Source organism: Pygocentrus nattereri, chromosome 12, assembly GCF_015220715.1.
Source record: "Pygocentrus nattereri isolate fPygNat1 chromosome 12, fPygNat1.pri, whole genome shotgun sequence".
NCBI lineage: Eukaryota > Metazoa > Chordata > Actinopteri > Characiformes > Serrasalmidae > Pygocentrus > Pygocentrus nattereri.
This window is the reverse complement of record NC_051222.1, coordinates 8,954,660-8,982,242: the sequence shown is the minus strand read 5'-3', so window position 1 is coordinate 8,982,242 and position 27,583 is coordinate 8,954,660. Positions and strand designations below refer to the sequence as shown.

The 27,583-nt window shown below is 37.7% G+C and overlaps 1 protein-coding gene across 2 annotated transcripts; it reads left to right on the top strand.

The window, feature by feature from the left end:
• grapb (GRB2 related adaptor protein b) lies at positions 1–27,562 on the top strand. Of its 2 annotated transcripts, none has more exons than XM_017721021.2 (5): positions 1–383; positions 2,387–2,484; positions 5,635–5,754; positions 24,292–24,460; positions 26,027–27,562. In XM_017721021.2, exons 1-5 carry the CDS (start codon positions 306–308, stop codon positions 26,204–26,206), a joined length of 645 nt encoding a protein of 214 aa, XP_017576510.1. In that variant the 5' UTR covers positions 1–305; the 3' UTR covers positions 26,207–27,562. The 2 variants fall into 2 exon arrangements, with proteins under 2 accessions (XP_017576510.1, XP_037399117.1); XM_037543220.1 differs by having other exon boundaries at positions 326–383; positions 2,387–2,470.
• The last annotated feature ends 21 nt before the right edge of the window (positions 27,563–27,583 follow it).

The window sequence follows — 27,583 nt, the reverse complement described above, 5'->3', positions numbered from 1 at the left end:
CTCCAGCGTAGTGGAGTCACCGTTTTCTGTTTTTTTCCTCTCCAGTGCTGCTGTTCTCGAGCTCCAATTCCCACTAAAGGATTTTACTCATCCGTCTGCAGCCTCTCTCTCTCTCTCTTTAACCCTCTCCCCTTTTATTTTATTCATCTTCCTCTCACTGCATCGTCCCGCCTCTGTCTTCTTCACCTCATTGCTCCGTGTTCAGAACCTTTCACTCTCTCTCTATCTTGTCCTTTATTCTTTTGTCTGTTTCCCTCTGTGTCTGCACTGCATCCATCGTTCTTTTCTCTGTTCTCCTCTGTCTGATGGAGGCTGAGGCGCTGTACAGCTTCAGAGCCACAGAATGTGATGAACTAAGTTTCCAGAAGGGCGACATCCTGAAGGTGAGTGACTGTGTGTGAGTGTGTGTGTGAGGATGTGTGTGTGAGGATGTGTGTGTGTGTGTGTGCGCAAGTGTGTGATCATTGCATTCGTCAAGTTTTATCATGTGTCTGTGGTGTCAAATGGTCACGATCTCTGAGCTTATGCAGCCCGTGGTCATAGATACGATCAGGCAGTGAGAAGTCAGAGACCACCCATTAGTTATCTTGTTATCTATTTGTTATCTTGAGATCACAAGATAATTAATTTCTTTTCTCAACATGTCAACTTTTTTTCAATATGGCACAATTTTCTTAAGATAACTCATTTATTAGTCATCAACAACTAAATATACTATAATTTCCATTTTTCCAGTCTTGTCTTTATTACAACTTCCAATCTTTTCTGGAGATTTGCTTTCTTTTATTCAAAGAAATCTGCAGGGATGTTTTTCCACACATCCAAAGTTCAGTCTTACAAGTTGGTTAAAAAGAAGGGTGATCTATAACTTTTTCCACATTGTATATTCAACTTGGTTCAACTTCATATGATTTATTGAAGAGAAATGTATTGATATTTTGCTAAATATTTGATAGATAGATAGATAGATAGATAGATAGATAGATAGATAGATAGATAGATAGACATAATACAGCCTTTAATGTTTGGTGTCCCACAGGTGTCAGTTCTTGGGCCAGTTAAATTCACACAATCACAATTATTTTTTGTGCTGATGACAAGCCTAATTTGGCAATAAGCAAAAGTTCACCATCTGGATTATTTGTCCGAAATGTGTTGTTCTTCTTGTATTCATTCATTGTTTTGCACTTAAAAACTGACACAAAATCTCTGATTTGGCTTCATATATGTATTTTTGAGCATAACATAATGTGCTTTACATATAAAAAGAAATGCTTGTTGTTTCACTTGGGGATGTTAATGATGGTGATGACACATATTGTAGCAGTATAAAACGTGTTTTCAGTAACTGGCACTGTTTGTTGCATAATTTTTCATTTTCATTCTTCAACTACTGAAGTCCATTGGACGTCAGTAGTTTTCGTCAACAGGGAACAATATTAAAAACAAATATACTATATCCTGAGGTATTTATAGAGTGTTACATTTGAACATTTTCACTGATAGAGTATTTATATATTTACATGATTATATATCAATACTCTATCATACTCTATACGTTTAGAGTGTTTATATTCAGACATAATTGTAAAGAATTACATTGTTAAAGAAGCTGTAATACAAAGGGAATGTAGTTCTTTCTTTTCTTCTTTCTTTTTTAGTTCTTTCTCTTTGTCTTCTCTTTTCTTTTCTTTTTTCTTCAATTCATTCCTTTTTTCTTCTGCCCTCCTTTCTTCTTTTTCTTCCATTCATCTTTCTTTTCACCTGTCCACCCTTTTTTCCTTTGCCTCATTTTCTTATGTCCTTTCCTCGTTTTACTTTCTTTCCTTCTTCTCGTGGAAGTACTCTTTCCTTTCTTCTATTCTTTATCTTTTTCTTCCTTTCTTTCTCTTTTCCTGCTTCCTTCCTTTTTTCAGTTCTTTGTCTTTCCCCCCCTTCTTTTCGTCCATATTTTCTTTTTTCTTTCCATCACCTTCTTTTCCTGCTTCTTGTTCTTCCATTCATCTGGTTCTTTTCATCTGTCCTTTTCTTTCCTCATTCTTTACCTTTTCTCCATCTTTCCTTTTTTCTTCTGTTCTTCTTTTCTCTTAACTTTTTTATCTTCTCTCCTGTTGTCCTTTGCTTCTTTTTCTTATTTCCTTCCTTCCTTTTCTCCCTTTTGGTCTCTTCCTTCCTTCTATCCTCATCTCTTCCATTCTTCCTTCCCTTTTTCTTCACTATTACATTTGAATTCTATGACTCGGTGCTTAGAAACATTATTTTATGATATTATCCTGAACTGTATTCGCTGTATTTCCTTCAGGAAGTGTAAATCTAGTGTATTGTTTAAAGCTCAGCTGCTCCTCTTTTTAATGCCACTATGCTGGTGGTATGGATGTTGTTATAGGTGACAAATATGGATGATGATCCAAACTGGTACACAGCCGAACTGTCAGGGAGGAGGGGCTATGTACCCAAGAACTATATCAATGTAAGGCCTCATGCGTAAGTATCAAACTGAATCAATGTGAATGAAAGTGTGTGTGTGTGTGTGTGTGTGTGTGTGTGTGTGTGTCAGGCCTGGCATCAGAATTAAATCATGAGTGGAGCATTTGAAAGCCATGGAGGGCACAAGGGGATGGTGTGGGATCGAGTGGCACATCCACACAGCAGGAAAAAATCAAAACAGCTAAGGAACACAATGAGTGAAATTATATGCCAGATATGTTCAGCAGAGTGAATCAGCAGAAGTGCCATCTTTACATTAATGACATCTGTCTGCTGGTTTATCTTCCCATAACATGCAGCTCCTCCCCAAAATGCAGCAAATATAAAGTGATTAATGTCAATTGATGTAGCCTTTTAAACTGGTAGAAGTAGAAGTTTGGTTTCACTTTGTTTTGTTGGCACTTACTACAAAATAGTGGGTTTATTGGGGCGTGATGTTTCAGTAGCAGGCCACTGCCCCACAAAATGACCCCTCGATGCCAGGCATAACGTGTGTCGGTGTGTGTGTGCATTTGCATGCTCATCTTTGGATCTTTCGCAATGGTGGACAGCAACAAAGTAACAATATTTTTCATGCACCTGTAGTTTTACTCAAATAAAATATCTTACTTTTTGCTGTATTGCTTTCTGGGAGAAAAATGGATTTTCCAAAATATTCAAAAAGGAAGATTAAAGTTAAAGAAAACCATTCATAGTACAACTCAGTAAACCCATCTCCTACATATCAACTGGAACTAGGCCAGTCTGTAATGTATTTGTAAATAAGAAAGCTAATATCCAGGAAATTTGACAGGAAATTTTTTTTTTTTTCCCATTTCCTGAACTGAAGTCACAACAGAAAAGGTGTCCTAAGTGGTTTAAGAAGACAATAATATCTAGAATCGCTAAAATATCACACAGTACTTTTAATTTTTAATTGAAATATATAATAATTTGAGTATTTTGTCCTTCACTGTTTTTTTTCTGGTTATACAAATGCATGCTATTCAGATGTGATTAGTGAAGTAATTAGCTAAGCTTTCTTTCTATTTGAGAACATCGATGTATACTATAAACTCAATTTCAAATAAATTGGAACAGTATATGAAATGCCAACAAAACAGAAAGCAGTGATTAGTCAATTCTGTTTGATGTGTATTCAGAATACACTGTACAAAGACTTTGTTTAACTTTGCGAAATTCATTGTGCTTTTGTAAATATATGCTCACTTCTAATTTGACAGCTGCAAAATGTTCCCTAAAATTTGGGACAGGAGCATATTTATCACCTTTCCTTTTAACAAGACTTAATAAACTTTTGGGGACTGAAGACACAAACTGATCCAGTTTTGAATGCTGCACAGGCGGACAGGACCTTTGTTGTCATATTTTAAGCTTAATAAGACACACATTTTCAATGGTAGACAGGCAGTGCAGTGTTGATTTATCTAGCCATGCTGTTGTAACACATGCAGAATGTTTCTTGGCATTGTCATGTTGAAATACACATGGGTGTCCCGACAAAGATGATGCCTAGAAGGCGGTATATGCTTCACTAAAGTGTGTTCAGCATTAACGGTGCTTACACGAATTATCCACTTATACTTCCCCAGTACTGTGACCCTGGGTTTTGAACTTTATGCTGATAAGAATCTGGATGGTCCTTTTGTTATTTGGCCCAGAGTCCATCATTTACATAAATATCTAAAGGTTGAACCATCAATACATGTTTCCATTGTGCATCAGTCCATTTTAGATGAGCTCGAGCCCAGAGAAGTTGGCAGTGTTTCTAGATGTCGTTGATATATGACTTCTGCTGTGCATAGTGCAGTCTTAACTTGCATTTGTGGATGCAGTGGTGGATGGTGTTTATTGACAATGATTTGTCTATTTCTTATAGCAATATAGAGTGAGAATTATCACAGAAGCATGCTGGTTTTAAATGCTGTGATGTCTTACGAGTTGAAGCCGTGCATTCATGTGCATTCATCTGTAGTATTTGGTCTCATCTAGGGATTTCACTGGATTACCTGAATGTTTTGATTTATTGTATTTATGCACTGTAGAGAGTGAAGTGCCTAAAATCCTTGCTGAAGAATGTTATTGTTAAACTGTTGGCTTTTTTGCTGTTGCATTTTAGGCAAAGTGGGGAGCCTTGATTCGTCCTTGCCTATAAAGTATTCTGTCTGATTGCAACACCTGTCAGATGTTTATGAACATTTCACAATGTTTCTAGTCTTAAATTTCTCCTGTCCCAAATTTTTGGAACGTGGTGCAGATGTAAATTTCAGAATTGACATATATTTACAAAAAACAATGATGTTGATAAGATAAAACTGTGCATTTATTGTCTGAACTGTTTTTGATTCCAATACAGGTCAAAACATACTTTTAAATCACTGTTTTCTGTTTTATTTGCATTTTATCTACTGTCCCAACTTTTTTGGAATTGAGTTATACGTATATAAGTACGTATACATAATACTACATATATGTGCTATATTTATGTATTGTAACACACACTTGAAAGAACATGTAATGGAGCTTATACTGCAATAAGTGTCTGAAGTCATTTTATTACCCTTACAAACTATTAAACTGAGAAAAAAAAAACTTAAGAATAAAAATAAAAATAAAAAAAAACAAAAAAAAAATTGTTGAGGGCAAGAATGTTTCTAATATAAAAATCTCAGTTGCAGTGGCTATGATATCTTGGCAAGTGGTTACAATTTAGCCCCCTAAAGTCCCAGGTTTATTACATATGAAGGCCTATAATTCAGTAACTACAGGGACCTCAGTGCAACAGTATTACAAAATGTTGGGCCCATGGGTGAGCCCTGGCCGTTTAAGGGGTTAAATGTACTCTAATACAGTAGTCTAAAATATATCTAATATTTCCAATTGTAAGATCGTTATAAGGGTGTTATATGTGTGTTTCACCTATGTCTAGCCATTTTTACTTCAGGTCTTAAATGATTAGTCATTTTATCTATAATTAAATGATCTTATTTCACTGATAGACAAGTTTGTTCACAGCCATCGTCAATCTTCATATCTGTAGCAACAGTTATGTATCATTTTTGAATAAATCTTCTGAGCAGAATAAATTGTCGCTCAGCAGATGAGCTGATAAAGGGGTGTTGAGCCAGATGCTCTTGTGTCCTGAAGGTGGTTTGTGGGAGGAATATCTCGGCAGGCCGCAGAGAGCCGGCTGAGGCCACTGGAGTGTGGAGCATTTCTCATCCGAGAGAGCGAGAGCACACCGGGAGAGTTCTCAGTGTCTGTCAGGTGAAAATCACAGATCACACACACACACAGATGCAGTTTTGTTTCTGTGAACTGTGGGGCCATTACATAGATTTCCATTCACTTCTTGTAGATTTGACCAAGACCCTAACCTTAACCATAACAATTATTATTCTCACCTTAATCTCAACTTAAAATTTAATGATTTACATTGTGTGGACTAGTTTGGAAGAAAGGTCCTCACAAAGTGAGTGTATGAACAGGTCCCCACAATGTGGCATAAATCTGGTCCATGCACACACACACATACACACACATACACACACACACACACACACACACACACACACACACACACACACACACACACACACACACACACACACATTGTCACTGTCAATTTTCTGTTGTCAGTTTTAGTACTAAGGCTGAAATGGGCTTTTCTGAAACTCCCAAAGCAAACATCTAATATTACTTTAGTGAATCAAAGGTAAGACACCAATGGACCATAAACATTTGTAATCGGTGTCAATGATTAGGTTTAGGTTTTTAAGAGCTGTTTTTTTTTTTTTCGTCGTCTTTGTGCATCTCAGTGGTCAGATATTGTTGGGTTCACCTACTCTGCCAGTATACTTTATCCTAGGACAATTAGATTTAAGCTTTTCCCTTTGCTTTTTTTGCCTATCTACATCTCAGCTGTCTGATTTTAACTCAGTTATGTCATCTTCATTGAGTGAACAAATCTGTATTGCAGTGTTTGTGGGGTTTATGTAAATCCAGTTTTCTGAATCATTGCCAGAATTTGGTGATTTTACCATAGGAGGTGGACTGTGTTGAATAATTTAGGTGTTGAAATGAACAAGATTTAGATGAAGATCTATTGAAACTGCTTTAGTTGACCTGAATTAATATTGACTAGACCCTTGACCTAGTTCTATATGAAATGTCCAGTACCACTTTCTTTTATAATCCAGGTAATTAACCAGGTACATGTGAGGTACTCCACAGAACTAAATACGTATTTTGGGTGACATGACCTTAAGTTCCAAGACAGGTGGAATTATACTGAAATATCAAATAGATTTGACATCTTAACTAGGTAAAATCTGTGTCTATAAAGTCTGTCAGTATAACTAAATTACACAGAAAGGCAAATCTATATGAATGATATAGGACAAAATAAAATGCACTACAATTATTTTGAGTAACGAGGTGGTAAATACAAACATACTCCTTCTAAATTTGTATGGAGAAAAGTAAATAAGAAACACCTCCAAGTACCAGGTAGTTACAAGGTGTAAAATGACAGTGCAGAGTGCGAAAATGAAGTAAATAGTAAGGATCCAGTAGAACCGAAGTAAGAATTATTGCTTTTTTTCCCAGATTATACATAATAAACGGGTACATGCTATGTAAGACTTTATACTTTGTGTTTTACACTTCATAACCTCCCACTACTTTTGATCCAAAAGAATTGCACAACGCTACCACATACTTAAACATTAATATCTAGAACCTGCTGGACATTTTAATGTAATGTATTAGTGCCTTGGAACTCAACATCATGTTCCCAAAAATAATTACCTAGTAACATTACTCAAAAATGAAGAGATGCTTGTTATTTACTCTTTTTCATGGTTAGCAAAGGCTTCCATGAATGCCCATGAGATGTGTGTATGTGGGTGTGTGTGTGTGTGTGTGTGTGTGTGTGTGTGTGTGTGTGTGAGTGTGTGTGCTTGTCTAACTCTATCTGGCATTTTGTTAACACACGCTCTAATTGGAATGGAGTGTATGGTACTGTTTGGACCCCGAGGCTCTCAGGCTGCTGTGATGTAATCCTTTCGCTCGCAGCGCTCTGGAACCCGTTTAAACAGTTCTGTGTTCTCTCTGTGGAACTCAGAAAGCCATTCGAGTTCAAGGCATGAAATAAATATTGTGTGATGTAAATAACACTACTCAAATTTTACTACTACTATTGTTACAATGCTGTGAGTGCTTATTGTTATTATTATTATTATTAGTGTGTGTGTGTGTGTGTGTGTGTGTGTGTGTGTGTGTAAATCATTATAATTAGTGCTGCTCCAATTTTTTTTAGCATGCTGAAGGTAGAATACCTATACAATCATCTGCAAAACTTCAAACATTTCCAGTTAAATTTCATGTTTTGTTGATTTTATAAGTGAAAATATGTTACTAAGTTATAAGAAATTGTGGGAAAAAATATAACATTGAACATAGAAAGTATGCCATAAATTTTACAATCAGTAAATACACAGGAATTGTGCATTAAAATGTACTAGAATGTTTAATTTAACTAGAAATGTTTTACTTAGGAAATCAACAAAACCTCATCTGACAAGCCCAAACATTTGAACCTGACTGTATTTACTATAGTAGATTGAAAAGCCAGAATTTTTGTTCGTTCACATCTGCAAAATTGTAAAATTTCCAGATGTGAACGAACAAAAATGTTTCATTCCATTTAATCACCACCAAAACAATCCCAATATTTTTCAGTAGAGGCAATTTTAGCTCATTTTGAGTAGAACTCAACTAGCAAACACAGCTTTGAACCATAATATTTTTCATTAACCCATAAAAAGTTTAGGTAAATGCAGAAAATATGTTTCGGTAGTAACAATTATTAACGTTTCACACTGGTTTTCTGGTAGTGGGACATATTTACTTCAAAGCAATGGGATCTCACCATTGGACTAGAACTCTTCACACAATGTTAGACTGCGCAGTAAACAACATTGAAAATAAATACAAAACGATGTAAGAATACTTTTTGGTTAAATTTAGCAGTTAGGGTTATGGACACATATTTCTCTCAGTAGAAAATGCCCTAAAAATGATTATATATATATATATATATATATTAAGCTTATTACCATCTCTATGAATGGCTTTTGTTTAAATAAATCATAAACGGTGATGATGATGATGATAATAATCCTTATAAATATAAAGGTCTGAATATTTTATTGTTGTTTTAAAAAGGTTTTTACTGTGGGAGAGCAATTTGGTAGAATGGTTTGGATATCACAACCCTTGGTTCATATCAGCACCACTGTAAGTTCCTCCAGATCTAACCACTGAAGGACTTTGTTTTCATGTCAACAATGAAATTCTGCGGAAATTTGGGACTCTTCTTTAATGCCTTTGCTAATTTCATTGCTTTTATTATTGTATTTGTTTATGATCTTATTCAGTATCTCAGATTAGCTTGTTTATTTGTTGCCTTGCACAAAGAAAAACACACAGGTATTCAAAAAACCTCCTGCACACACACTGAAACATCTGCACTGGCCTTAGGTACTGCAGCTTATTATGCAGCACAGAGCTAATATTATGTGGCAGAGTTGGTTCGTTTTTTGTGCTGCTGTTTTTTCTTGTCTTTTTTTTCCCTTTGCTGAAGAGCATATCTCTGCTTTCACCTCTGCCTTCTTCTCCCTGCATAGTTTGACATTCGGCTTTAAGAAGATTTGAAGGGACAGCGTCTAAAAATAAGCCAGATACATACAAAACAGGGCTCGCGCTGCGCTACTCTGAATCAAATCTACCGTTGCCTCTGATGTTATAAATAACAGAAAAGCCATTATTCCAGCACTTCTCATGAGATTAGAGTTTAAAACAGTGCAGTTGCTCCGCCCCCTCGCTCTCGCTCAGTTCTCTCGAGTAACACGTGATCGCGCATCTCCCTTCCTCGCTGATGACCTCGAGCTGGCTTCTGTGGATGTGGAGGCAAGTGTACTGGAGCATATTATCCTGATAATTCAAATTCACCAGGCTTCAAAAATTGATAGCATCTTAACTGCGTATATCATCGTTGTCATATCAAAGTCATTTTTGCCCTTTACAGTGTCTGAACATTTCATGAATGGACCAATAGAAAAGGGCTAAATTAAACCTTGCTACATCACTGTCAAGTACTGTGCAAAAGTCAGAGAGCAACCCTTTTGTTTATTTTCTTTCCAGCCAAAATAACCATTAATCCAGTGTTTTCAGCATCAGGCAAAAAAAACCAACAAAAAAACCAGAATACATATACATAATATGGCCAAATGTATGTGGACAAAGAGTATTATCTGTAACACTGATATGAGCTTGTTGGACGTTACGTTCCAGTGGGCGTTAATTTGGAGCCACCCTCTCTTCTCGGATGGCTTTACAAGAATTTGGAGTGTTTCTGTTGGAATTGGTGCCCAAAACAGCATTTGTGAGTTCAGGCACTGAAGCTGGACAAGAAGGCCTGGCTTACAACTGACATTCTGATTCATCCCAAAGGTGTTCAGTGTTTTATTTTTTTAATGGAGCTTGCTTTGTGCACACAGACACAGTACTACTGGAACAGGAAAGGGTTTTCCCTAAACTGCTGCCACAGAATGTCTTTGTGTGCTATTGTATTAACATCACCCTTCAGTGGAGCATCCTGAAAAACAGCCCCAGCCCATTATCCCTCCTCCACCAAACTTTACTCTCAGCACTATGCATTCTGATAGGTAGGATTGTGAGCAGCTACCTGGCCATGGAAACCCATTTCGCAGCTCTTGAGCTGATGTTGCTTCAAGAGGAAGTTTGGAACTCTCTACATATATCACATAATAACGCTTACAGTTGACCAGGGCAGATCTAGCAGAGCAGCAATCTCACTAACTGACCTGTGGGAAAGGTGGAATCCTATGACGGTGCTACTTTTAATGCGACTGAGCTCTTCAGTATGAATCATTCTGGTGCCAGTGACTGCCATGATTGTCACATTTCAGGTAAAAACATTTGCCAGTTTTTATTTCATCACTAGCAAGCCACGTTGATTATCTCAGTGTAGTATATAAAGGAGCAGTAAAAAAACAGTTAGAGTTTGGGGTTGACTGGTCTGTAACTCTGACTGGTCTGAAAACAAGTCTCTCTCTGGCCCTGGACCAGGCTTAGGTTTAGGTTCAGGTTTTGGGTTTGGGTAAAGTAAGGCACAAATAATGGATAGAATCTAAATTAAAGGCAAGGTAAGCCACTACAAAGCATTTACTGTAGGCTATTCCAGTAATAGGTGTCCACCTGTTTATGGAGAACTTCCCATCAGGTTTTCAAAGAAATCTACAGGGATACTTTCCACACCTCCAAAGTTCAGTCTTAGAAGTAGGTCTGTACTCTGTGCATTGGATCTCATTTAACAACTGTAATTAAGAATTTTCTTTCTTAAAACCAACACAGTTTTAACAAAGACTCTGCCAGCTCCTGCAGGTGTTGTCTATTCGATTCTATTTACTCGACATCTTTTAATTTGGGAAACTCCTGATTTTTCACTTGTTATCCTTTGACCTTCCCTTTTCTTATGTGAGTATTAATTAATTGTGTCTAATCTCCTCAGAAATATCTCCTGGAAAAATGAATTCATTGTATTTAACGGCAGACTTAATAGAAATTTTAAAAATGAAGGGTGGTCTCTGACGTCTGCACAGTAAGCTAAACCCTTAAAGTTAAACCCTTTTGCCACGTTCTCATTCAGAGCTAAAACAGAACTATTTTTCTGCACAAACTGCATGGTGGAGAGCGTTTTCAAAGAAATACTGCCACTTTTCAGCTCAAACAGCTCTGCATGGCAGAGAAACATGATCTCTCACACTCTTGCACCAGGAGATCTCTCACACTCTTGCACCAGGAGATCTCTCGCACTCTTGCACCAGGAGATCTTTCCCACTCTTGCACTAGGGGATCTCTCGCACTCTTGCACCAGGAGATCTTCACACTCTTGCACCAGGAGATCTCTTACACTCTTGCACCAGGAGATCTCTTACACTCTTGCACCAGGAGATCTCTTGCACTCTTGCACCAGGAGACCTTAGTGCTCTTGCACCAGGAGATCTCTCCCACTCTTGCACCAGGAGATCTCTTATACTCTTGCACTCTTGCACCAGGGGATCTCTCGCACTTTTGCACCAGGAAGCACTGTCATGGACATAGACATAGGGCATAACAGTTCGCATGGAAGAATAATAATGAGGATTAAAACAATAAAAATAAAATCAAATAAACAGGTTGTACTTATAAGTCACTTATGAAGATGTCAGGGAAGCCAAAGTTAACTAAAAGCCACCAACATATCACTGGCAGAGATATATTTTTTGCAGTGCAGATCCAACATCTGTTAGTGTGACCATGATGTTAATTTTTATAAGTCTGTCTGTTGAGGAGAGAAAGAGGGAGCAGGGTTTAATTTTTAATGATGTTATGTCAGAAATTAAGTGCTCAGAATGTTCTACCCATTAGTTCTGGACCAAATTTAAGTGCAAGAATTCATTAAAAATTCACACATTAAATTATTGCACATCATGAGCACGGACACATGCACACATGCTCTTCAATTTTCATAAATGCAGCAATATTTTTAACACTCTTGCTGTGGGTATCGAATATGACCTTCAGTTACATAATCAAGTGTCTTAGTAGAGGTTGTGTCTTCATTTGTAATCAACTGTGGACTGTGATTCATAAGATTATTTTAATTGGTCCTAATGAAGCGGCAGCACTGGAGTAAAGCTGATCCTTCTGCAGTATCAAGTTCATTTGGGTACGGGCACTTGCCCAGTCAATCAATAATGTAGTATTATTGCACTGGCATGCTGTTCCTTACATCGCCACAGACTGAGAAATGACTTCTTTTTGTACATGTATCCAAACATGTTGAAATTGGGAATGTTTTATGGACGAAATACATTAACTTCCAAGATGTTCTTTATAAAATGATTGCTACATTAAATGTTTTCTTTCTATAATTTATGAATGTACCATTCCATGACTTGTAAATCTAGTGGAGCATTGCTTAAGCCAAATGGAACAACATATTGTGAAGACTATCCTAGAGAACAGCCAGTTCATCTGTGCAACCTCTGAATACTAAAATGAATGATGCAATCATCCAGGATGATACAGGAAGAATAACAAACATGTAACACAGGGGAAACATAAGAAATGGGAATGAGATATACAGCTGTGGTGAACCCAAGCAAAGATTCACAAAGCTTTTTGCACACTGGGAAAATGCAAACTACATATAAGCAGACACAAAAACAAAGGCAATGCAACACAGGTGCAAACAAAGACAATGAATTGGATTTACAGCAAGACAAGAAGTTTCCAGACTGGAACAGAGGGTCTGCTAAAAAATCTTACAATCTTTTTTAGAGATCTTACAATCTTTTTGCCAATGATGGTTGAATGTGAAGAACCTTTCTAAAGAAGAACCCTTGGAATAATGTGAAGGTTATAGGCAGAACCCTTAAACTAGTTTAGAGCCTTAGAGAGGGAATATGTGGAGGTTCTTTCAATCGTTAATAAGTTCTTCATGCTAACATTTCTCACAGAAATTCTTTTTCCAAGCATGATTTTCTAAAGAACCAAAAGTGGTTCTTCTACAGCAGTTCCCACCCAGGGGGGCCCGAGGTGATTCATTAACCCTTGGATGTATCTTTTTTGTAAAAGTGCATGATGGACTGCCCCACCACTTTATTAGCTTCTTATAAAGTGCTAAAAAAACACTGAACAGGATACAAACCATGATGCAATACAACAAAGACAAGTAGGGAACTACTAGTGGACAGTCGTAGAGTCCTCACCATAGAGTGGCATATTGCTTACCACCCTGGACAGCAGTCCATGTCATTCCTGTAGACTCCAACAGGGCATTCTCCTCTGGATTTCCAAGAGGTGCCTTTGGGAGTAGCTGTGACACCTTAATATGCTCCAGGGAGAAGGTCCATAACTCTCAGGAACATCAGAAGGTACTGTCAAAAACATAGACCCAGGGTGAGTGGAGAGGAGTGGAAGGGCCAAGGTCAGTATCTAATACTGGGAAAGGAACACTAAGATAAACAGACTGGATCCTCATCAGGTGGTAGATTGGTTGGCTCCTTAGAATCCAAGGATGGATTCATCACCCCTTCTTCCCATTCCACCAAAATAGCATTATACTTTCCTTTCCTCAGGATAATGAAGCAGTGGCCAGGTTTTGCCTTGAAGAAACTTTAGACAATAATGGTTGGTCATTTGCACAGGGTACTGGATGAACTGCTGGAGAATTTTAAATACACACAGACAGAAGAAAAGAACTGGACTGTAGGTGGAAGTCAGACCGGGATAATGCTGCACCAGAGAGGCTGTGGAAAGACAGCCAAGGACTCAAGAAGCTTCATCTAGAGACACAGCATAGGCATTGACCGAAGACCATGGAAACCATAGCAGAAGCTTTTGTGTGGGGAAAATGGAGAAACATAGAGGATCTGGAGTGTCAAAATCAGAGAGGCTAGGCTTCAGGCAGAGATAAACCAGAGGCATTGGAAAGGAGGAAACACTGCCATGGGCTTCAGACACAAGAATGCTGCCAAAACAGGCTATACAGAATCTGGTATCTGGCTGTGTCAAGAAAAGCAACCACCAAAGAGCACAGGGCAACTACAAGTAGAGAGACTGTAATGGCTGGAACCATGGGGTGTAAAACTAGAGGAGGCAGGATTATGGGTAGAGGGACTAGAGTCACTGGAATCACAGCCTGAAGGACTAGATTTGCTGGGTTGGTGAGGTTTAGGCTGACCAGATAGGTCAACTGATCCCTGACTTCACGATAACACCACATACTTACAAAAGATGTTTCTTCAAGGGTTCTTTAGTAAAGAAAACTTGGTAACGCTTCCTATGAATGTTACGTTGGTAACCATCTATAAACAAATTTATTACATTATAATGTATTCATAAATCATTATAAACATGGTTATAAATATTTAGAAAAATGAATTACACTGCATTACACTTTATAGCCACATTTATTATACATTATGAATTGTTAATATATGTTACAAGTAGGTTTAATAACATGTTATACAGTCAGTGCCAAAGAAGTCAGTCCCAGCTCAGAGAGTGTGAAGTAAATACAGATTTCCAATATTTTATTTCTTGGCACTGATGCTGTTAGAACTGCATCTTTGGGGCTTCAGTCCTGAATATTCAGATGCTCCAAACAGTATAATATTGGATATGCATTGTTAAGTTGTGCCAGGCTAACGGTGGTGCATATTAACAGTGGTGTAGTTTGACTTTCCCACATTGGGTAAAACACTGATGGCAGCTCTAGTTTAAACTCTGACATCTGAAGCCTGTAATGAGCATATTTTAGTGTTTCAGTAAATTCTTCAGTAAATTGAAGCCTCACTCTTAACACTGGAGGAGGCTTTAGTACAGTATCCTTCATTTTACTTAGAGCAGACAAATACAACTTATGAGCTCTTATAATTTGTTATGAACAGTACTTATAATGCATTATGTTAACAATTCATAATGCGTAATAAGTATGGCTATAACATGTAATACCATTTTTATAAATATTTATAGCCATGTTTGTGATGCCTTGTGAATGCATTATAACATGTTATGATTGTTTTTATAGATGCTTACAAACATGACATTCAAGTGTTACCAAAAATGTTTCTATATAGAATTTTTCAGGGTGTAGAACTGGGACAAGCGTGAACACAGGCAGAAAAGTCGTCCAATTTGCCTAAATTTCTAGTGTCAAATACTAAAGCAGGAATGTAAATCAGACACACAAGTGTAAAGATGGAGTAAATTGTAAAGACTTCATAAAATCACAGTGAGATCTGCAGCTATTTTTCAGCCCAGATTCTGTTATTTATAGATAATAATCAGGATAATAAGCAGGTACATACTGTATATGACTCTTTGTACTTCATTCATGTGCAATCTTTATACATAATATAACTACAGGTTACCCAGAATTCTGTACCTAGAATAGTTACACAGTACTGTAGAGTTTGTACCACATACCCAGTTAATGCCTAGAACCTTTGGCGCACTTCAGTGTAAATTAAACTGCTTTGGAACTTGCTAATATGTTAATATGTAATAATAGTTATTTTCATGCTTACCCATTTAACCCCTTGAATTTAAGTGCCTGTAAAAGAAAGTGTGTATCACCCATAATAATATAGGGTGAGGGGGGTCATATGCGTTTATGGGAGTTTCACTCTCAAAGTGCAAAATACTGAGGTAATAATGTAGAACCTTCTCAAAATTCTATCGAAATGATGTCAGATTAATTAATTTTGTAATAATAATCACATTCTTACTAAACAAACTAACTTTTCTTGGGAAAACAAGTATTATTGGTTTTTTTTCATCATTATTCTGACCTTATTTGTCACAATTTAAACCTATTTAATAAACTTCATACCTCTAAAATGGTAACTTTACAGGAGAAAGCTTCACTTTTAATGGAAGTCAATGGAACCAGAGTTTTTCCCAAGTCATTTTGGGCCATTTCTTTTGCTCCACTCATCATGAAATTTACGTACAATGTAAAGGACAACAGGCATATTCAAATAATATCAAAAACTGGAAAAACAAGAAAAATGGAGGTATGAGGTTTTCTTCCAACAGCAAAGGTATATAAGCATATGAGCCAAACAGGAGGTTTCAGTTCTGGCCAGCTTCACCAGGGCTAAGTGTCAGCAGACTGTGGATAATTAGTGCCTCTTTTAAAAAATCTACCCTTTTGTCTTCTTGGCAAGTCACTTCAACTGTGACCTTTTGCTACTTTACTGTGGATAAAGATTGTGCAGAAGATAAACAGCAACTATCATGAAGCAGAGAGTTTTTATATCAGCAGCATTAATTTAATGTTGGATCAGTGGGTCTCAACTGAGCAGTGTTGACTCAACATTGACTGACTATTGTCTGCTGTCTTAGTTTTGCAGTGTGAGCTGGCACTAATGAGTCCGGCACTCATAAATGAGTCAGACAGAGAGAGACGGAGAGAGAGAGAAAGTAAATTTGTGTGTGTATAATAACGATGGCTACAGGGTTCCTCAGGGGCATCCATGGGACTTCCATTGATGAAAGAGTTAGAGAACCGGAAAACTCCTGCAGGCGAATGTAAATATTGGAGTTTGCTAGAATTTCTAAGCACATTCAGAGCAAAAGGCCCAAAACCTAATTTACACAATTTCCCACTTAGAAATAAATGCAAATGATCAGCCAAGACATGTTAAGCAACTAACACATAATGGAAGTTAATAATCACATGTCATGCTTGTGCAGATTGTACAGAGATGGGGACTTGAGTCAACGGCTCAGACTCTTGAGTCGTATGTTGATTTGTCTTGTGGTTTGATGTGATTCAGATTTGCACCTCAGAGACATTGAGACTCAAGTGCTCCGACCCCAGAGACATGACTTGGAATCAGAGATTCGACTTGAATTAGCACCCAGTAGATGTGACTCAGAATTATACCTGAGACTCAACTCAAATTTGCTCTCCAGAGACTCTAGTTTCAGTTTGGGTTTGTTTCCAACAGACTCGAGACTCAACTCCGATGTGCACCTCATAGACTTGAGACTTAAACTCACACCTCAGTGGCTTAAGAATTGAATTGACAGAGTCGCACCTCAGTGACTCAAAACTCCACTCAGTCTCGCAAACCAGTAAGTAAGTAAGTAAGTAAACATTTATTTATATAGCACTTTTCTAAGCACAGCTACAAAGTGCTTCACAAACAACAAGTACTAAAAATAGAATGATAAAACAAAACAGATACATATAACTATAAAAACAGTACAGCTATATTCATAAACAACATAAAACTGACATAAAACCATAAAAACAATGCAGCACTATCCAATAAATAACAAAAGCATCACCTGTGACCAAAAGCTAATGAATAGAGATGCGTTTTGAGTCTTCCTTTAAAAATGTCCTTTGATTCAGCTAGTCTAACATCCAAAGGCAGAGCATTCCACAACTTGGGGGCACACACAGAAAAAGCACAATCTCCCTTTCGTTTCCGTTTTGTCCTAGGGACCACTAAGAGCCCCTGACTAGATGACCTTAGTGATCTGGTACTAGGATACGGTGATAATAACTCTGAAATATATTTTGGCCCATCACCGTGCACCGCCTGGTATGTTAAAACCAAAATTTTGAACTGAATTCTAAAAACAACAGGCAACCAATGCAGAGATGCCAGTACAGGGGTAATATGCTCCCTTCTTTTAGTCCCGGTAAGTACCCGGGCAGCTGCATTCTGAACCAGCTGCAGCCGTGCCATTACCCCTTGATTAAGACATGTAAATAGTGCATTGCAATAATCAAGTCGTGATGATACAAAAGCATGAATGATCTTCTCTGTGTCCTGGAAGGAGAGCATTTTCTTGATTTTGGCAATATTTCTCAGTTGAAAATAACAGGCCTGCACCAGCTTTGTTATATGCATTGAGAAATTAAGATCTGAGTCAAAGATGACTCCGAGGTTTCTGGGATAAGGGTTTATCTGTGAAGCCAATAACCCAAGTTCCTTCTTTAGGTTATCAGCAACCTTTTGAGAACCCAGAACCAATACTTCTGTTTTCCCGTCATTTAATTTGAGGAAATTACAGCTCAGCCAATCCTTAATTGCTTTAATACAATCAGTGAGACTCTCTAATCTCCTGAAGTCGTTCCTTTTAACAGAGAGATAAAGCTGTGTATCGTCTGCATAAAAATGATAAGAGATATTAAAACGACGAATCAGGTCACCTAAGGGGAGCATATATAAGTTAAAAAGTATAGGACCAAGGATTGAACCTTGTGGAACTCCACACGTTAGATCAGCACATGAAGATAACTTTCTTCCAGTAGATACCCTAAAGGTTCTATTTGTCAAATACGAAATGAACCAATCTAATGCAGTTCCAGATATTCCAACCCACTGATGCAACCTCTCTATTAAAATATTATGATCAACTGTATCGAAGGCTGCACTTATATCCAATAAAACTAAAACAGAGACTTCCCCAGCATCTGCATTCATCAAGAGGTCATTTAATATTCTCAAAAGCGCTGTTTCAGTGCTATGTTTCTGCCTGAAACCTGACTGAAATTTCTCAAAAATACTGTTTTCTTCTAAAAAGAACAGCAGCTGTTTTGCGACCACTTTCTCAAGAATTTTTGAGATAAAAGGTAACTTTGAGATTGGCCTGTAATTTACACAATCCATCGGATCAAGACCAGGTTTCTTGAGAATCGGCTCCACGATCGCCAATTTAAAACAATCTGGCACACAGCCCGTGTTAAGTGACAAATTCACTATTTCTTGAAGATAAATGCCCACAGAATCGAGAATGCTCTTAACAAATGTAGCTGGGAGAATGTCACCAGGAGAAGTTGAAGGATGTAAACAATTCACAACTTCTTTTAATTCCTCAAGGGAAATGGGAGAAAACTGAGTGAAAATTTCAACTCCTTCATTTTGAGGAGCCACATCACCATTTAAACGAGAAGAAATTGCTATATTATGTTTCAGAGCATTGATTTTATCCAAGAAAAATCTTAAAAACTGTTCAGCATCAATCTCAGAACTAGGTGTAATCACAGCCACCCCGTTAACCAGGTTGTCTATCCTAGAGAACAAGAACCTTGGATTACGTATATTTGCAGTTATTAACTCATTAAAATATTTGGCTCTTACACTCCTCATTCTGTTGTTAAAAATAGACCATAAATCCTTCAAATATAAGTAGTGAACTTGAAGTTGAGACTTTTTCCATTCCCGTTCTACCCTCCTACATATCCTTTTCAAGCTCAAGATATCCTCATTAATCCATGGGGTAGAATTCACAAGAGATTTCATCTTCATTCTAACAGGAGCGACCTTATCTAAAACACTTAAACATAAAGAATTAAAAGAGCTAGCCAAATCATTTACACCAGTACAGAAAGACAGCTGTTCACTAACACCTGTGAACTCATTTAAAAATTGTGATATTACGTCTTTGTTAAAAGCCCGAGACCGTACACAGCGTTTGGGGCTAGCCTTATTCATAAATAAGCGCATATTAAAAGTAATACAATTATGGTCTGACACAAATAGGTCTACCAAAGAAACAGAGTGAGGGCACACTCCTAGAGAGAACACCAAATCCAGTGTGTGACCCCGATTATGAGTTGGGCCAACTACATGCTGAACAAAATTAAAGGATTCCAAGGTGTTCAAAAATTCTAGGGCAGGTCCATCAGAGTCATCGTCAATATGTAAATTAAAATCACCCAGCAGCAATGCTTTGTCATACTCCAGCACTAGGGAAGACAGCAAGTCCTGTAATTCTGACATAAAACCGCTAAAAGACGTGGAAGGAGGGCGATAAATGACCGCACAGCATACTGGATTTTCGCCAGGTACTTTAAAACACAGCAGTTCAAAAGTTGTAAAAACCCCAACAGAGACATTCAGACATTTAAAAGAGTCTTTAAAAATGACAGCCAAGCCACCACCACGTCCTGATATCCTTGGAGAATTTAAACAGGAGTAATACGGGGGGCATAGTTCATTTAAGTGCCAGTTCTCTCCAGGTTTAAGCCACGTCTCTACTAAACACAGAAAATCCAAGTCACGGCAAGATATAAAGTCTCGCATAACAAACGCCTTATTTGACAAGGATCTGACATTGAAAAGTGCAAACTTAGAGTCAGACACATGTCCCATGTCCGATGGCGAAAGGCAGGGAATTTCACGCAAGTTATTTGAATTCACTCCGCCGCACCTGATTACGGGTTTCCCCGTAAACGCGCGGGAGTGTAACGCTGGCAACACCGGCTGCAGCCAAACATAGCGCTCCTCTAAAGAGCGTCGCAGGAGAAAGTATCTAAGACGCTTGTCTCCGCCATCAGGAAGCCGGTATTTATTTAATCCATATAACCAGTGACACAAGATTTAACTTGGACTTGCACCCAACAGACTAAAGACTCATCACGGACTTGCAACCTATAGACTGAGATGAGTCCAGTCTGTTGGGTGCAAGTCCGAGCTGTGAGTCGAGTCTCAATTCTATGTGGTACAAGTCTGAGGTCCGAGTCTTGCACCCAACCTACTTAAGACTCAACTCAGACTCGCACCCAACACACTCGAGACTTCACGCAGACTTGCAACCCAGAGACTGAAGACTCGACTCAGACTCATACCTCAGAGATTTGAGGCTCAACTCATAACTTAAGGCTCAAGACTCAACTCAGACTTGCACCACAGAAACTTGAGACTAAACTCACAACTTGAACTAAACTCACAGTTCACACCCAACAGACTCAAGACTTGACTCGGACTCACAACCCAGAGACTCGAGACTAGATTCAGACTCACACCTTAGAAACTTTACTCAAACTTACTCCTCAGAGATTTTAGACTTGATTCAGACTTGTTCTTTAGAGAATTGAGACTTGACTCACATCAAATGACATCTCTGGGTCTAAAATACTTCAAATTGTGTTAAGTGGTCTCAAATAGACTGGTTTCTGACAGTGAATGATATGTTGTAACATATAAAAATTTTTATAGATGATGGATTATGATCTTCCATTGTTTATAGTTCCAGTGTAAAACTAAAGAAGCTACCGTCAGACAACATGTCTTGGCAGATCAACTACATCTGACATAAATGGAGAGCTAACTTTAAGACTTATGAGTCACCTCTCACCTCCTTGGACATGCTTGATCATGGATGTTGACTTGTCAACGAAATCCAGGATAAATGACAAGAAAACGTCAAACTAAGCTTACCATGTGGAATGACTGGAATTTACACTGAGTAATGGAAAGAACGGAGGCAGTACCTATTCATTTTGTCTAGTTAAAATGAATACCTTCAGCCTATTTTAGCCTATTTAACCCCTTTAGCCTGGCCGCCTTAAACTCTAAAGGCTTATATGAGTGCCTACACTTCACTCTCATTGTTTTTGTAGTTGCCAAATGACTGAATAATAAGTCTGAAAACCAATAACTGACTAAGCTAAGGTTTCAAAGGATTAACATCAACCCCCCCCCCACAAAAAAACAGCTGCACCCTCTGCTACAGGAAATTGTGAATTTATGGGGCGTTCTTGGAGGTTGAGTCAGCTGGGTAGCGGGAAGTGTGTTTTGCTGAGTTGTAGTGCCTGACTCGAGCGGCTGTCTCTGAGAACTTTACTACTGGAATCCAGACACTGAAGCCCAAAGGGGTGGAACCATCTGGAGTTTGAGACTATGCAGTCAGTATGAAGACACTCAAACACCTGCAAAAATACACTCAAACTGATCACAACATTCAACCACCTGTGGTAAAAAAACATTTACAAGAATTTTAGTTGTGAAGTTCGAGAAGTACTGTAAATATATTTTACTGTATTTTTACAGAATTACAAAAGTATTATTAGTGACTATACATTGGAATGGATTATTTACCTGGCAAGATGCTAGGGGGATTCTGACAACCAGGGACCTCGGGGGACCATCAAGGCTGAGCAGGTTTAAATACTTGGACCGACCCACTGAACATATAAAATTTGATAAACAAATAACTAATACATATTTACACACAACCTTTTGATACTTCTAACTTATATATCTTGTACTGCCTATTTTTACAACAAGACAGAAATTTCTGTTGTTCAAATTGTATATACACATAAACATGAGCTACTGCTTAATCTCACTTTTCAGGTCTTGTTTATTTAATTATTTCTAATGTGTTACAGCTGTTGTTAGAGTCTGGGGTCCTCCAAAAAACACTCGTGATCACGGTCTGTCCCTGTAATATACACACAGAAGCAACTTGAGTAAAAACTAGTAGTCCTTGCTTGTGAAGGTACGCATGTGTTGGAAGTTATTATACGTGACGTTCATGCTCTATTAAGAAAAGCTTTGGCTACAGACACAAACAGTTGGTCAGTTCTTCATGTCCACAGTCGAGCAAGTCTTGAAAGTGGAACTTGGTCATCAAAATAATATCACACAGTGTTATTATTGAGTGAGTGTGTACTTTTGCTTTTGATAGTGAAAGACATTAACAAGCTTTTATACTATTATTATGTCATTACTATACTTTTACTATGTAATATTGTACTTTTTAATATACCTTGGAAAATATGAGCATATAATTGTGATAAATGGTGCTTATATGGATAATCTCTCTTTCTTTCTCTCTCTCTCTTTCTCTCTCTTTCTCTTTCTCTCTCTGTCTTGCTCAAGAACACTTTCCTTTTATGGCAGTTCCTCCTTCTGTCTGAGCAAGCAGAATGTGCCCTATGGCACTTCGTGTGTATATATGTATATGTGTGTGTGTGTGTGCGCATGTGTGTGTGTGTGTGTGTGTGTATGTGTGTGTGTGTCCTTGTTTTGCTACCATTGTGAGGACCAAATTTCCTTACAGTGATAGGACATAAGATTTTGCACAAGTGAGGACCGTGTACCTCAACAATGTGTTGCTTTCACACATTCCTTTTTTGGAAAATATACAAAGAGTACAAAGATTGCCTATTGGATACTGAGGTTAGCTTTAGCTCTAGGGCTCATGCTATTTGCAAAATCAATAGGAATCAACGTTAGTCCTCACAAGGTATGTAGGGCAAGTGTGTTTGTGTGTGAAAGAGACTGAGAGAAAGCTGCTTGTCAGGTGTGGCAGGGTGGGGCTGGCAGGTGATGAAAGGGAGCCCGCTGGAAAGGGTGTGTGCATTTGTAAATGTGTGTGTGTGTGTGTGTGTGTGTGTGTGTGTGTGTTTGTGTGTGTGTGTATTGAAAACCATGGGGTGCAGTTCCCTATAGAAAAGAATTGAACCTTATAGAATGCAATGTGAGCCACTTACACACACAGGTTTGTTTTCATGCAAAGTCATGACATGGGGTCAATTAAGTCCACCTCTTTGTTTCTACACTCATTGTCCATTTTATCAGCTCCACTGACTGTATAGGTTCACCTTGTAGTTCTACAGTTACAGATTGTAGTCCATTTGTTTCTCTGCATACTTTCTCTCCCTCTTTTTCAGTGGTCAGGACCACCAGAGAGCAGGAATTATTTGGGTGGTGGGTCATTCTCAGCACTGCATTGACACTGACGTGGTGGCGGTGTGTTAGTGTGTGTTGCGCTGGTATGAGTGGATCAGTACTGAGAGTGATCCACCACCCAAATTATACCTCTCTGTGGTGGTTCCTGATATGGTCCAACATTACTAAAAAGGTCTTTTAGATCAGGCTTTGCTACAATGTCAGGACATTTTTGTCTTGAAAATGTATAGAAACAACAAACACACACAAAAACACCCATAGACTTCATTGTCTAATGGAATTGTGTTGTTAGAATGAAAGTAAACAGTATTCACTTTCCGTCTATCCATTTCTTCATATTCAGTTAATGCTGTCAGAGTGAGCAGATAGTAGCATATCCATCCAATTAGTAATCACGTAATAAAGATAGGATTGGTTAAGACTTGCTTTCAGAAGAATTCTCTAATTTACTGCTTCCAAGCACAGAACAGTTCTATATAATTTAATCAAAGCCATTATGAGTGTGTATGAGTCCAAAGTACTCGAGGACATACTGCTGTGAGCCAAGTTGGCAAACTGTTGAGCCAGAGCTTTGATCATTCTTCATATTTGATAGACAAACCAAATTGCATTCTCCAGACAAAATACAGATAAAATCTATTAATGGACTGTGCCAAGTTCTTCTCATTATCATTATCTCTGCTCTCCCTCACTCTCTTTTTCTCCCTGCCCACATTTTCTGTAGTTATGGCAACCACGTGCAGCACTTCAAGGTGTTGAAGGATGGATTAGGCCAGTACTTTATATGGGATGAAGTCTTCAGCTCGCTGAATCAGCTGGTGGATTTCTACAGAATCAACAGCATCGCCAAAGAGAGAACCGTCTTCCTGCGAGAGCCGGAGAGATTGCTAGCTGTGAGAAAATGCAGATACATGCCTAATCTTGTATTGTATTTGTATTATAATTGTGTTTTAAGTTGTGTTCTGAACTATTAAGGCTGCATTTTGTGTGAAAATGTCCCCACAACAGTAGAATTGGCTCGTTTTCCTAACATTGTGGGGACTGTCGTTGGAACGTTTGATGAAAGTGCAGTATAATATTTAAAAATCTTTTCAGTACTGTGCATAAGAGACCATTCATTTATTTAATTTTCAGTCAAAATGACCATTATGTACAAGTTTTTCATTGTTCAGGATTTTTTTTTCTGAGGAGATTAGATCCTACACAATCCACTATAATTAAGGTAGAAAGTGGGCATAAAAAACAGGATATCATATGTAGTTATTGTGGATTTTGTGTAATTTGTCTGTTAAATATTTTTAGATTTTTTTCCTGAAGCTGAAAAATAAATAGTTTGTACTTAATTGCCATTTTTTGACAGGAGATTTCAAGATGAAGGGTGATCTCTAGTCTACAGTGGGAACTTAAAATCTAAAATTTCCAAAAAAAAAAAAAAAAACCCTGTAACATCAACTTTTGACAATAAAAGATTTTGTGCTTTGTCATAAAAAGTGCAACATTCTATAAATGAATCTGTTCAATCCATGATAAATTATTAGATCAAAACTCCTGTCCTTCTGTAAGCAGTTAAACTCAGTACTTCAATTTATAATATAATAATATAATTATTGTTTATATGTTTTATATAAATATATATAAATATTTTATGTTATTTTGAACCTGGAAAATAAATTTAAACATTTGAAAAAAAAAACCCTACAAATTACTTGGAACACTTTTTGGAAATCATGCCCAGTTGCCTGAATTATATTGAGGTTTTCCTTTATTTTTGTCATCGGAATCCATCAAGTGACCTGATAGGCCTCTAATGAGTTAACAGTTACAAAATAAAATAAAAAAATATATATATTTAGTTGTGTGCAATAATATTTGGGCACTCCTGGTCAAATGACATGTTGTGTTGTACACACTTCCGCAAACGATAATGCACATTTACTGCTCCCCAACTTTAATACTGGGAAAAAAAAAACATAAAAACATACAACGTGGCCTGTACAAAAGCTATGGCATATCTCAAAGGGTTTTAAGTCTGTTAAACTCAAATAAATAGAAATTATGCACTAAAATTTGCAGAAATATGTTTAAGTTTGTTCCCTGTTGAACATGTTCCCAAAACATATCATTTTACTGGTGGTGTTTAACCCCTTAAATGTCCCATGACTCTATAACCTAAGAATAGCTCAGCCACTTTGCATTGAACTGCCTGTAGTACCTAATTTTAAGGGGTTAATCCTTTACATACAAGTATATTTAACAACATTACAAATCAAAAGTCAAGAAATGAACCTTAACAGAATCATTTCTACTTTCCATACTTGCTCTCATTTGTAAAGAATAGGTTGTAAAATCTTAATCTTTGAATAAGAAGATAAGAAGAGCCAGCTAGTTCCTGTAAACATCACTCCCATGCTTCCCTGGAGCATTGGCTAATTGTGTTTTCCTTGTAATGTGCTTTTCAGAGACCGCGCCACGCCCATGCCCTCTTTGACTTTACTCCTCATCATGTGAGCCAGTTGCGTTTCCTGCGTGGTGACGTTGTTGACCTGCTGGACTGCTCAGACGCTCAGTGCTGGAGGGGCCGTTGCCGTGGAAGAGTGGGCGTGTTCCCACCAGAATATGTTCAGCCCATATATCACTAACATGTCAAAGATTGAGCTCGCAACTCATATCATCTTTTTTAACCATACTGGAAATGCTGACCGTGCACTGTAGTTTGTGTCAAACATGCACTCACTACTGACTTTATTGGAAACCCCTACCAATTTATGAGCTCCAGCTACCTTATAGATACACTATATGGGTGTAGAAACACAGCCAGGTTGTTGGGATGTTGGGAATTGGGATGTTGACAGTAATGCTTCTAGCTGCCAGCTACAGCATAATAGTTTTGAGGATATTTGGATTCATATCTGGTGAATGGTGTGGGAATTCCAACTTTTTTTTATAGATACCCCAAGTTTAGGGGCTCAAAAGTAATCAGACGATCACAAAATAAACTTTCACTTTTACTACTTGGTTGAAAATAATTTGCAGTCATTGACTGCCTGAAGTCTGCAAACCATAGACATCACCAGACTCTAGGTTTTTTCTTTGGTGATGCTCTGCCAGGCCTTTACTGCTCCTATTGTCAGTTCCTGCTTTTATTCAGGGGTTTTGCTTTTAATTTTACCTTCAGTAAGTGAAATGTATGATCCATTGGACTGAGGTCAGGGGATTGACCTGGCCATTGCACTACATTCCACTTCTTTACCTTCAAAAACACACGGTTAGTTTTACAGTATGCTTCGTGCCATTGACCATCTGCACCGTAAAGAAGCATTTTTGGAATTTTTGAAGCATTTGGCTGAATAGCAGACAGTATAGCCCTACACACTTTGGGTGTTTCTGAGGTCGCTAATGCATTCTTTCTTTTTTTAAAGTGTACCAAATAGTTGATTTGGCCACACCTAGTGTTTATGCTATAATGTTTATGTTTTTCAGCCTAATGACGGCATGCTTCACTGGCAGTGATGGCTCTACATCATTTATCTGCTTATTGTGAGTGAAGATGTATGAAAATGGTTGTTATTCCTACACCATTCACCTGATTTAAATGTAAATACGCTCAAATTAAAGCTGAAGGTTTTCAGTTTAAGCTCATATTATTTAACTTACCTCTAATATGCTCTGGTAGGCAGCTAAAGTAGTAATAACAGGATGATTTACTCAAATTCTGTATCAATAAATTCTAAATTCTACATTCTCAACCTATATGCCAGCATGGTGGAGTTACAAGGTAGAGGTCTCTGAAGGGTTGCACAGTATAAATCCTGTAAAAATACAGCATTTTTGACCATTCCAGTATAGCTGCTACGGAATTATGTAAATTGGAAACATATTTTCTACTTATTATTAGCAAAGCCATCTCTGAGGACCAAAATAAAATTGTGATGCTATTTTCTTTTACAACCCCAATTCCAATGAAGTTGGGACGTTGTGAAAAACATAAATAAAAACAGAATACGATGATTTGCATC

Excerpts from the sequence above, each read along its gene's own strand:
- grapb (XM_017721021.2), top strand. The coding sequence starts at position 306 with ATGGAGGCTGAGGCGCTGTACAGCTTCAGAGCCACAGAATGTGATGAA. Across the intron at positions 384-2,386 it reads AGAAGGGCGACATCCTGAAG|GTGACAAATATGGATGATGA; the intron begins GTGAGTGACTGT and ends ATGTTGTTATAG. Across the intron at positions 2,485-5,634 it reads ATCAATGTAAGGCCTCATGC|GTGGTTTGTGGGAGGAATAT; the intron begins GTAAGTATCAAA and ends TGTGTCCTGAAG.